The 13,502-nt window shown below is 34.5% G+C and overlaps 1 protein-coding gene across 4 annotated transcripts in view; it reads left to right on the top strand.

Moving 5' to 3' along the window:
• LOC143251059 (uncharacterized) overlaps positions 1 to 12,801 on the top strand; it is a 162,238-nt gene extending 149,437 nt beyond the window's left edge. For all 4 annotated transcript variants that reach the window (XM_076502402.1, XM_076502401.1, XM_076502403.1 and 1 more), the window contains 2 exons: positions 6,110 to 6,319; positions 8,469 to 12,801. In XM_076502402.1, the coding sequence (XP_076358517.1) occupies positions 6,110 to 6,319; positions 8,469 to 9,934 (1,676 nt within the window). In that variant the 3' untranslated portion in view covers positions 9,935 to 12,801. The remainder of the gene's footprint in view (positions 1 to 6,109; positions 6,320 to 8,468) is intronic.
• Positions 12,802 to 13,502: the final 701 nt, after the last annotated feature.

Raw genomic sequence — 13,502 nt, 5'->3', positions numbered from 1 at the left:
AACCGTATTGTTTACAGCTCTGAAAAATGAATAAATCAGCTAATTCAACTATTGTTAATAATCTTTTTAATATACGTAAAGTAAAACATCTGGTTAATTTATTTTTAATGACTAGTTTCAGATTTAAGGTTTTATGGGTTGGTATTGAGATTGCCATGATATAATGAGTATTAATATTGAAAACGTACACGTTTCACTCATTTGAAAGATCTTTTATCTGCAATATATCAGTAGTTATGGTGACATGATCTCACGAATTTTATGTCTGTTGGGAAATGGGTTTTTTTATTGTTTTTAGGGTTATGGGCAAGAATGCATTAACTGTCGTGCAGTTGCACCAGGGCTTCAAATGATTAGGAGCATCTACTGACGATCAAGACCGTCAGTTTATCTCTCTTTCTTCAATAAATTTTCATATTTGATCTGTTATTTATTCTATTCTTACTCAATACAGACTAGATCAATTTGACCGACCTTGTAACTACCATAAAAATACAAAATAAATCAAAATTACCATTTTTTCTTTCTAGAATTACTTCAAATTGTCGCAAGAAACGACATTTCTTTACACTAAATCGCTTGAAATTGTTAACATTGTAGAGCTATTTATTATTAAATTCTATTATTTTATTGCTTTCTGGACTGTGATTTTTAAGCTTCCAGCGATAAGAAGTGTCAAAATATTTGGTAACACGAAATTCTTGCTACTCGTGAGCTGTTATTCCAAGCGAGTGTACCTCGTAAAAAATGTTTATTATTATCATTATATTATTTATATTACCTAATTTAACATTATCTAGTGTAAACTCACAACGTGAAGAATTCAGTAGAATCGAAATTCAGGCTCATTCATTTTCAAATACAATTGAAGAACGGCTTAGGAGTGAGATGTTTAGAAAGAGAAAAAAGCTAGCAAATTATGAGACTTGTGAAGGTGAAATTAGTTTATCTGGAACTCAGAAGTTTCACGTAGAAAAATTTATACCAGTAGTTGACAAGATACAAATGTGTTTGGAAAATAGGCTTGCTGCATACAAAGCGACAGAAATGAAGTTTGGTTTTCTATCTAATTTCAAAAATTTAAATGAAACTGAAACTTTTGCTGCAGCCAAGAGATTAAGAGCCATATACTCTCCAGATCCAGACAGCTCTTTATCCCGATGAAATGGTACAGTTTGCGAAATGTTTTTATAGTAAAACACCATCCGCCCAATAATGTATCAAAGCAATAATAAAAAAACAAACTCGAATCTATTTTTACTAATGTTGACGTGGCACCCGCCAGGAGTTGCAGTAAAAAGAGATATTTTTCTAAAATGGCTAGGGTGAAAAATGACTTGCGTGCTTCGATCTTAAATGACCTTTCCTTGATTAAGATAAAAAGGGCACCATATAGTCAAATAGATTATGAAGATGTAGTTAGATATTTTGCTTCCGCCAGTGCAAGGAAAAAAAACGATTTTGGAGTAGTGTTTTGACATGCTTCCGTGATGTTGTACAATAACTATATTGTTTTTTATGTGGCTAAGTAATTCTTACTTGTCGTGTTGTACAAGTAAATAATTATTATTATACAACACTATGTAACATAAATTTTGTTCCTGGATAGTATGTGTTACTTCTTAATTGCTTATATTGCAAAAGTACAGAAAATGACCATTATTCCCTTTAAACTTTGCTTTTGTGACCTGGATAATGAAATTTAGAAATTAACCTATTTTCTACGTAAAACGGTCAAATTTGCTCTTTTTCATTTGCATAAGGTCTGAATAAAATAACATATGAATCAAGATTTACATGTATTTATACTAAAGTTATACAAAAATGAACAAAAATGTTTAGAAGTGAATAGTTTTTCGAAGTTTGCGACTGTAATGTAAACCACTTTCACGTATCAGCCCCCAAATATAGTTTCCCATCATGTTTTCGTTATACGCTCTCAGGTCGCAAAAGCAAAGTTTGAAAAGAAAAATAGGTCTTTTCCATTTTCTTTAGACACAAGCAATTGGGAAATAACACTTTCTGTCCAGGAACAAGAAAAAGTAAAAAGTATTTTGTTACATTGTGTAATATCCGTTTTACCCTCTACATAGTATCATGAAGTTCTGATGACCTATTGAGGATATATTTAAAATACTGAATTATATGACCCTTTCAAGCCTTCCCTACGTAGGCAGTGCTGTCCCTGTCTGATAATACATTATTAGAAATCTGATAATTTTTCAACAAGCAAAGTATCTGCACCCTAAGGGAAACCTAGTACCGTACTTTAGTAAAAACGTCAGTTTGCTGTTCATCCACAGATGGACTACAAGTTTATCTGTATTATTCTGTTTATCAAATATTTACAGTAATGCATCAAATTTCATACAAAAACAGTGAACGTTTTCTTACAATAAACAGGCAACTAGTTGCGGGGATATTTTCCTGTAGTTAGTGAAGATTTACCGTTTCCAAATCTATTCATTAAGTAATAACTTCCATCTTATAATACAGCTTGTTATTAATGTATGTTTCGGATGTTCGTGTAAAAGCTAGAAAATGTCTTAAGTAATGCTAACATTGTTTTTAATGTAAAAACAACGATCTTATTTATATTAGTCCTAGAAGTGTTTGCTACTGATGTAAAAAAAAATTCTACAACAGAAATAATATAACAACCAATAAGTTTGTGAAGCGAGTATTACAAATGAAAACATTTACATGCTCAAATAAAGGTGTACAACAAGCTGGTGAATGTTTCATAGTAATTCATTATTCAAACGGTTTCTATTTCTAAAGTCATTCCTGTTGGGCGTCATAGATTTAAAAAATTACATACATGAAATACGAATGCAAAACACTGAACCACGTGAATTCACAAGTTTATATTACTGTAATTTCGCACACTGTCTCGTATGTAGTTTCTAATATTTGCTGAGTCTTGTAATAATTTCATATTCTGCTGTAAGTTGTTATAAAAAGATAGTAATGTTAGGTTCCATCAAATGAAAATGAGTAGACGGTTGCTGAAAGAGAAAAAAAAACTCATTTAAATAAAGTTATACAAAAATGAACAAAAATATTTAGAAGTGAGTAGTTTTTTGAAGTTTGCGACTGTAATGTAAATCACTTTCACGTATCAGCCCCCAAATATACTCTCCAATCATATTTTAGTTATATGCTCCGAAGTCACAAAAGCAAAGTTTGGTGAGAAAACTGTGTCTTTTCCATTTACTTTAGGCATAGCTAAAATCAGGGGTTCGATTCCCTTCGGTAAGCTGAGCAGATAGCCCTTTGTGGCTTTGCTATATGAAAAAAAAATAAACACTTTAGGCATAAGCAATTGGGAAATAACACTTTATGCCCAGGGACAAGAAAAAGTAAAAGTTTTGTTACATTCTGTAATTTTAATATATCATTCTTAAAAATTAGATGCATCATACTCTAACTTGCTCTGAATAATTCGCTTATATTTTTGTAATTAACTTAAAATGTAGTAATTATAATCAACTACAATTTTGCTTGTACCCTATTCAAGGGGCTTCAAAAAAAGTGTGCCAGAACCTCACACTACCTAAATGTGGGCCTGGTTATGGACGCACAATTCTTTTATCTTAAAATTACTAATTTGTTTTTATACCGTTCATTATTGGTTAGGTACTCGTATTTCGTCACTTTAAGTATGTTTTTTTCCTGTTACAATATCCATATCAAAGAATTTATGTAATATAACTCAGTAAAATCATTCATTTTGCATATATGTAGAAAGCCCTCAGCAGCAAGTAGTAGGATAATCACAAGTTTTCCTTTAATGAATGATTCGTATATTATTATGGATCGTTTGATTAATGTTTAAATGGCTTAGAAAAATGTTTCAAAAATATATGGACTCCATTGATAATTCTAAAATAAGATTATTCAAACGAATCTGAGAAACTGATAGCTAATTTATTTTCACGATAAAGCGTACTTTATACAATGTAGTTGGAGCATTAGGAGCGCGTACCCCAACTTTTAATCCGGTAATAAAATGCCTCCTCAAACGGTATGTAGAGAAGACTTGTGTATAATTATCAAGGAAAGTCGCTGTTTTAACATAGCAGGTAAGACCCCCTTCGAATTCAGATTTGTTCATGTGTTACGTAATGTATATTTAAGCTATACTTGCACGAAAGAATTTTAGAAAAACCTACAAAATGAATATTTTTTATTTTCGTGTTTCCGCTATAAGACCACAAGCACTTCATTACCAAATGTTTAAAGTGGAAACATCATTAAACAATTCTTTTTTTTCTTTTGTTGTTTCTCTTTTCTTGAGCTGAAACAACCAAACCTTTAACCCTAATAGCATAATTTACTTTTTTAAGTTTGATGAAGAAAAACAGGATCTTCGAAATACTGTTGTGTTATTTTACGCTGTAAATATAACACTTATGTCTCCACTAATTACAGTTACGACAGAAAGTGTTCGTACCCCTGCGTCGTGAATAGCTTTTTCCTCGTAACTTAAAAAGTATCACGACTAAGATATAAATATCATACTAGCACACATATACATAATTTTTTATGTACATTGAACGACAAATAAAGTGTTTATAAACAAATAACCAAACATAGGAGGGGCAGAAAGTGTTCGTGCGTCTACCTTAATGGTCAGTTGTGTAGCATTTCAGGTAAATTACTTGGTGCAATCTCTCCTCATAGCCCTCCATGATTGTTTGACAGTACTCGACTGGTATTTTCTTCCATTCTTCTTTAAGAAGGCCTCCAACTTGTTCGGATGACGCTGATGAACCCTGGTTTTCAACTCATGCCAAACGTTTTCAATTGGGTTGAGATCGGGTGACTCGATGGCCACTCCAAAACGCTTATATGGTTCCTCTGCAATCAGGATTGCACATATTTCGATGTATGCTTAGGGTTATTGTCGTGCTGGAAGATCCAACGACACCCAAGCTGCAAGTTCCGAGCATCATTCTTGATATAAGTGCCTAATATATCAACGTACTCTTCAGTTTTCATGATTCCGTTGACGCGGTGAAGGCTGCCTACACCAGAAGAGCTGAAGGAACCCCATAGTATGATCGAGCCACCTCCGTGTTTAACTGTAGTTACGGGTACGGTGTTCTTTGGAAGATTTCGTTCCCCCTTCTTACAGAAAATATTGAGAACATCATTGTGGCCAAAAAGCTCGATTTTAGGCTCGTCTGACCAAAGAATACTCTTCCAATAGGTAAAGGGTTTATCTACATGCTTTCTTGCATACTTCAATCGTGCTTCTAAATGAACAGGCTTTAAATATGTAGTTCTACGAGGACGGCATGCTTTAAACCCAGAAGAGCGTAATATGTTTCTAACTGTACCCGTGCTTACTTCAACCCCAGTTTCCCTTACCAATTTCTCTATGTCATTACGTGTTAAAAGAGTGTTCATACTAACTTTTCTGAGAATCTTCCTCTTGGTTCTCTCTGGAATTTTGGTGGGGCGTCCGGAACGAGGGAGGTTAACAGTTGATCCTGTAAGCTTAAACTTAGCAATTATGCTTTGAACAGATTTCAGCACATTAAGTTGTGTAGCAATACCGGAAAGAGACACACGAGACTTGTACTTTACAATAATTTGGTTTTTTATATCACTGAACAGTTGTTTCCTGTTCGCCATGACGACCAAGCAGATAATGACGGAGACGGCGCTAAATTGCCAGAAGTACATTTTTTGCTGGCTAAATTCCAACAGTTATGAACCTAGTGTCTTGTTCTGGAATGGTATAATGTAGTTTATTCGCCAAACTAAACAAAATTTTTACGGGAATATTAGTTTTTTCACACGTTATGAAATGTACGAACACTTTCTGCTCCTCCTATTTTTGGTTATTTGTTTATAAACAGTTTATTTGTCGTTCAATTTACATAAAAAATAATGTAGATGTGTGTTAGTATAATATTTATAATATATTGTACTACTATTAGCCTACTCGTGGTACTTTTTAAGTTATGAGGACAAAACTACTCACGACGCAGGGGTACGAACACTTTCTGTCGTAACTGTATTTTCATTTTATTACACTTTTAATATGTTTGTGTTTTGAAGTATAATTCAACAAATGTCCACCTTTTTAATGCGCAAGGTGACAACAGTCGAACTCCGTCGCCATCTACGTCTACAACTTTCACTCTGATTGGACCAGGAATCTTCAGTACAGCGAGTGGAGGTCTTCTTCCATCACCTTCTTCATCCAACATTAATCCAGAGAGAATGACCTTAGATATCTCAGCCTTGAAGAAACAGTACGCCAAGCTTCGAGAAAGGCAGAAACAAGCACATATTATCTTAACAGGCAAGTTTGGAAACTGTGAAAATAATGCGTGAGTAAGATATTAATTGTTGAAAAACTAAAGAGATTGGAAACTGTGTAAAAATAATGCGTGCATAAGAGATTAATTGTTGAAAAACTAAAGAAATTGGAAACCGTGTGAAAACAATGTGTGCGTAAGAGAATTGTTGAAAAATCTAAAAAGATTGGAAAATGTGTGAAAATAATACGTGCACAAGAGATTAAGTGTTGAAAAACTAAATAGATTAAAAATTGTGTGAAAATAATGCGTGCGTAAGAGATTAATTGTTGAAAAATCGAAAGAGATTGGAAACTGTGTGAAAATAATGTGTGCGTAAGAGATTAATTGTTGAAAAACTAAAGATTAGAAACTGTGTGAAAATAATGTGTGCGTAAGAGATTAATTGTTGAAAAATCTAAAGAGATTTGAAACTGTGTGAAAATAATGCGTGCATCAGAGATTAATTGTTGAAAAACTAAAGATTAGCAACTGTGTCAAAATAATGTGTGCGTAAGAGATTGTTTCAAAACTAGAGAGATTGGAAACTGTGTGAAAATAATGCGTACGAAAGAGATTAGTTGTTGAAAAATGTAGAGATTGGAAACTGTGTGAAAATAATGTGTGCATAAGAGATTAACTGTTGAAAAACTAAATAGATTGGAAACTGTGTGAAAATAATGTGTGCGTGAGAGATTAATTGTTGAGAAAACTAAAGAGATTTAAGTGTTTGTTTTCAATAAAGCACAAAGCTACAGAGTGGGCTACCTGTGCTCTGCCCATCACAGATATCAAAACTCGCTTTCTAGCGTTGTAGGTCCGCAAAACATACCACTGTGCCACTAGGAGGCAAGAGATTTGAAACAATATGAAAATAATACGCGTGTAAACTAAACTTTTATCTCTGAAAATGGATTTTCTACAAGATACTAAGTTTCTGTTATAGTGTGATACCTTTTAGATATTGACGAAGCATGATGTAATTAATTAATTATATCCTTATGGATTATCAAAAATTGGAAGTATATATAATGATAGTATTTGAACCACATGAAATTCGTCCTTGTCAACAAGGTCCGGCAGCGCTCAATTCGCAACCTGAGGATTTCGGGTTAGAATCCACGTCACACCAAACATGCTCGTCCTTTCAATCGTAAGGACGTTATAATTCACGGTCAATCCCACTATTCGTTGATAAAAGAGTAGCCAAAGAGTTGGCGGCGGATGGTGATGACTAGCTGCCTTCCCTCTAAGCTTACACTGATAAATTAGGGATGATTAGCGAATATTGCCCTCGTGTAGCTTTGCGACAAAATTGAAAAACAAACAGACTACTGCCAACGACATGTTTCACTCAATACAGAACTTTACGTTCGTTGTATCCAAACCGACCTCAACAGCTCTGAATTGAGCGAAACGCAACGCCGGCGAAGGATGTGATGAATATAATGATAGTATTTCAACAACATATTCTTAAACGTAAGCCTAACATGATATCTTATGATAAATATAATTACTTCTACGCTTTTTAGTTTGATCGTCGTGTGTTTGTAACACTGGCTCAGTTTTGTTGTCAACCTAATCTATTAGGCAAGATGGCGTACTTGTTTGTTTGTTTTGAATTTTGCGCAAAGCTACTCGAGGGCTATCTGAGCTAGCCGTCCCTAATTTAGCAGTGTAAGACTAGAATGAAGACAGCTAGTCATCACCATCCAATGCCAATTCTTGGGCAACTCTTTTACCAACTAATTGTGAGATTGATCATTACATTATCACGCCCCCACGGTTGAAAGGGCATGTTTGTTGCGACCGGGATTCAAACCCGAGAACCTCAGATTACGAGTCGAACGGCATACTTGTATTAACACTACATAGTTTTTATATTTTTTATTCGGGAACTAATACAATTCTGTGCCAATAATCGAATAAAATATTTTGAGTAATTTTAGTAGTTAGCGAATTCATATCAATTTCTTTTAATCACTTTTCTAGAACAGTATGTTTAAAAAATGTAATATATACAGCTTCTTATATTGTTTGTTAAAATATTTTCTAAGACAATCTAACAAGGGTTTGTACTCTAAATTTGTATATTCGCAACTGGCTTTTTTCAGTATTCGAAAACAAACTTAATAATGCGAATTCATTTTGCAGGTACTTTTTATCAGCACAACAAAGCCAAACAACGTCAACCAGTAGCTGTCAATCATCTTCTGTTAGGGAAGAAACCTTTGATAAGAAAGCAGAAACAAGCAACCAAAACAACCTTCAGTCTCAAAGACAATTTACCAAAACAAAATAATGTTCAACGAAATCGTCATCGTAATCTTGAGCCTTCTGAAGGCTTTAAATTCAGCAAACACGTAGACGTAGTTTCGGAGGACTCCGGTCAAACTTTAACGTGGGAACAAGCCAAGAAGGAGAAGCGAAAGCATCTGGTTACCATGGCAACCGCAAAGCGACAACTTCTTCACAATATACCACACACGGTTGAAGGAAAGACAACAGGAATAAGGCGAGAAGAAGTGGATTTTGTAGAGAATGTTCCAGAAGGAGACAGCGAAAGCAGCAGCTCCACTGAGCTATGTGATGAGGAACCACCTGGTGACCTAAGCGATTACTCTTCACCCGAAATGGGACGAAAAATGGCGAATTCAAACGTTTCGAACTCGCCAGAACCAACGCCTGGTGCCGAGACCCAGCAGTTGTCGTCAGCGACTCACCATGTAAGCCACTCAGCAGCGAAGAGTGAAGAAGAAAAGATTGTTCTGGCTACCAGCCATCTTTTGAAGAATCCAGCAGTGGAAGAGCCTGAAAACACCTCACTAACTTCTAAACAAAGCTCACTTGATAACAGTTATTCCAGCGAGAAAAGACTCAGTGAAAAAAGCGACACAGAACGTGGCCCAAAAACCTTCAACCAAAAAAAAATGAACAAACAGCACAACGAAACCAATAAGAGAAATAACGATCATCTTCGAGGTGAGGGGTTTGTGTCAAGTCTTCCGTCAAAAACACAGGCCGCCCCTCGGCTACATACACGAGAAACCAAACCAAAATATAAACCTATAGAAAAAGAAACACTACTGAAGCTAGCATCTACCCACACAGAAAAGTCCAGAGTTCCTAATAAAGTTCATTCTAACTCTTCTCCGCAAGCTTTCAGTACGATTGTACAAAGAGACCCTGTGCCATCGTCTTATGGAACGAAGCACAAACGTTCAGTCAGTGAAGAACAAATGAACGTGTCTCATTTTGTGCGAAATTTATCTGGTGCCAAAGAAGACGTGAGAAAAAATCGGTCTTTATCACAAAGCAGCCAAAGGAAATGTAGTCCAACGAGACAAGAGGCGGAAAAACTAGCGGTGAAAAGAAGTACATCATCTCCCTCGCCTAAAGAAGTTACCATAGAACAATGGGCAAGTCCTTCATGTTTATTTTCGAAACAGAGCTCTACAAAGTCAAGTCCATTCAATCCATTTCCTACTGTCCGCAGCCGTCTTGCAAGAAGACCTAACAAAGAACTTAGCGGCAGCAAATTAGGAACGGTGAATTCAGAAGATAAAATTAAACATAAAGATTTTTCAAACGTTGTCCGTCCTTCTGCGGAGAAACATTGATGGTGGTACCTCATACCACCTTCCTGTCATATTCATGTGGAATCCTCATAGCCATATTATATTAAAGTATTCGTTATCTCAGTGCTTAGTGTATGACATCAAAAGTGAAGATTGACCACGAGACATGCACTGAGACTGTCTGGGGCATTGACTCTGTAATTAACTATTCCTGTGTTACGTTGAGCGATAACTGTTATTCACTACATGTAATTACATACATCATTTCAAGCTATAATTTAAAATATGAGAGAAATAGGGGCTCGTTGAAAGTAGTAAGCTATAGGCAACAGTTTCCAAAATAATGTTATTTTTAGTAAGACTACTATTAAAGCATGTGGCTGGTGTATGTGTCCATCTTTCGGAGACCTTTGTTTGTTTATATACTGTTAGCTTTTACATCATTGATATCCAGCATGCAGGGGCGGTCTTAGTCATTCTGGAACCCCGGCCAGAATTCAGTAAACGGAGCTCAATAATGAGAAAATTCAGAAGTAGATTAACACTCCTACGAAAAGACGTTTCTAGTCCTGATTTCTCCAAACCCGTTCCCCTGGCTGTGGTTTCGCTAGATAGTAGATAGAGACAGTGGGAATCTCCTTAATCCATTCATTAATGGATTTAAATGGCAATTTCATTTAAATACAAAATTATTAGCCTAATATTAATAACCTTTCAAGTTGCTCTGGGGCCTATTAGACCCCACTTTTCGTAGGAGTGTTAAAAGGCATAGATAGCATCGAGTGGCCCTCTGGTGTGGAAGGGCCTAAGCAATTGGTTAGTAAGACCGCCTATTCCAGCATGTTTACGTAACTAACATATAAACAAAAGATTTACTAGTGGGAAAGGAAATAAATTCCACACTAAGCGTGTTAGAATTCTTGTTTAGAAATATAGTCGTTAAATTACATATAAAAGAGCCTTTAGGCTTAGCATTTATCGCGTTAACCAAATAACCTGAAGATGCTCATAACATTTAATAAGTGGAACGAAACCGAAACATTAATCAATATTTAATTTCAAAGTAACGAAGTTTTACACTTAAGTAGTTCTTTTTATGTACTTCATGTTATAAAAGGAATAACTATCAACTAATTACATAGTGCCCTTTTGATGTCAAGTTTTGGTTGTATGTTATGACATTCTTAACTATATTTTACGACACACATAACACTTAGTACAAATCGTCCTTTAGGAAGAGGTTTTATGGTAATATTATGAAAAAATTATTCAAGATAAAAGTATACTTAGTTGTTATTTCTTCACCATACGTTATAATTATTTTTGCATCAAAATATTTGGTTACCGATATACGCGTTCTGTCAAACTCAGCTTACACATCCAGTTCGATTAAGTCCAAATTAAGAAGAAAAATACTCGTTTCTTTTGGGTGTTAAGAACACGAAGTGTTAACACTAAAACGGATGTTTTGCTACAGAGAAATCGCTGTTATTCCCTTGTATAATATGGTAATAGCCAGGGGCGTAGATCCTGATGGGATGGGAGGTATAGATCCCCCCCTTCATTTTAGGTGGGGGTATGCTGCATACAATCATCCCCCTACAGTTTGGTCTGTTGAATTGTTTTATTGCATCACAGGCCTACAAATTGTTTGTTCTTGTAATTCTCGTGTTCTTACCAATCGAATTACTTAATTAGGCCTAGATGTAAGCAACAAGATTACTCTGTAACGGCATGTTTACAGCTTTCAGGTTTACGTAATCAGAGATTACCAATTTGCAAATTGAACAGTCCACATAGGTGGTTGCAAAAATCATTCCCCAATCGGGTGTAAAAAATCTACGTCCTTGGTAAGAGCTGTTATTAACATTAAAATAAAAATAAGGTAACAGTTTACTAAACAACACTCGTACAAGTTCAAGTATAACAACGCTTTGTTGTCACATTTTGTGTAGGCCTAAAATCAAAACTTCCAAATGAATCGATGAGTTAGGTAGCCAAGTTAATGTTGTAATATTTCACTGTATAATGGTACAAATAAGAAATCTTATTACTTCTTACCGTTTCTATTGTTATCTTATAATATACGGAATACAATCGGTTTCATCAGGTTAATGTTACAATCAACTGTTTTTACGAAAATAACTTAGACAATCATTCAGTTGATATAAATGGAAGATAATAGGCTATTCATTATTTTCGCGAACTTCTTTCTGTCTACCAAATATTCTGTAAAAACCGATAGACGTTCAAACTACGTAAAGGTCAAACTCTCGTTGGCAACATACATTTACGAGATGATAATAAAAAAAAATGACTGTAGTATATAATTTCCCATTTATAAAGACTGCGTGAATAGCTTAACACAAAGTACAATTCAGACTGTCTTCTTCAGTTTCAGTTCAATTTGAAAAATTTAAAAATGAATTGTTATTGTACACAATTGTAATTTATACCTTCGGAATAATAGAGATGCTTATTACTTTACACATAAACATTTTATTCATCGAAAATTGTACGAACTAGAAAAAAATAAACTGTGTTAGAATTCTATAGAAATGACTATCATGCTCTTACTTAAAGAAAAAGCTCGTGTCATCTATTATCCAACAAGTTCTGGTTGTCCAACTTGTCAAAAGGTAGGTTTAATTAATACATGTCGTGATAACGCTTTAAATTGATAATACTGACTTACTCGAAATTAGTAACGAGCATGATTTATGTACGTATGAACAAAGGGTTAAAAACAACATGACGAATACTTATAAAATTCTAGTTGTGAAGCATGCTTTCTAAAGTCAGTTAATTATGTTACGCTTTACCTAAAGTTAATGGTAACGAGGTCATTAACCCTGTGTTATTGTACAACTAAAAATAAAGTGTCTATTAAATATTATTATTCGTATCACCTTCTGTTCAAGCCTATATATTACGCTATTTTCTTCTTAGGCTCATAATACATTACCTCTGATTACATTAGCGAACTACAATTTTACGTCACTTATATATGTACACGTGTGTTTTTTTCTTATAGCAAAGCCGCATTAGGTTATCTGCTGTGTCCACTGAAGGAAATCGAACCTCTGATTCTAGCGGTGTAAATCTGAAGACTTCCTGCTGTCCTATCGTTCTTAAAATTTTAAACATTTTAGAAAACAGATCTGGCTTTCAGTAACATAAACATTATTAATTTTTGCAGCCATACTTTGATTTCAATTTCTTTAATATAATTTTAAGGCTGTGACTTTTACAACACTAAAATCCGAGGTTCGATTCTCTACGATAGACAGAGTCCAGGTAATCCATTGCATCTCTTTGCAATATACAGAAAAATAATAATTTGTTATCTTCGTACGTCGCCTACACACATTTTTGTTATTCTTGTTTCTTTGCTAGTAGCAGAAATATAACAAAAACCGTTTCGACATATAGTAAAACTATTCTTATAAAAAATATCTGTATATTTTATTGTTAAGCACAAAATATACAATAGATTATGTCGAAACGCAGTTTTTCGCGGTATACGTTTTTAGGCGTGATGCTAAATTATAGGGGAAGTCCTTAAAATACGATTCAGAAACATGAATAAGGCAAAAAATACGATTTTTAT

Source organism: Tachypleus tridentatus, chromosome 5, assembly GCF_004210375.1.
Source record: "Tachypleus tridentatus isolate NWPU-2018 chromosome 5, ASM421037v1, whole genome shotgun sequence".
NCBI classification, from domain to species: domain Eukaryota; kingdom Metazoa; phylum Arthropoda; class Merostomata; order Xiphosura; family Limulidae; genus Tachypleus; species Tachypleus tridentatus.
Note: the sequence above shows the minus strand (reverse complement) of the source record. Positions and strands in the feature narration are given on the sequence as shown.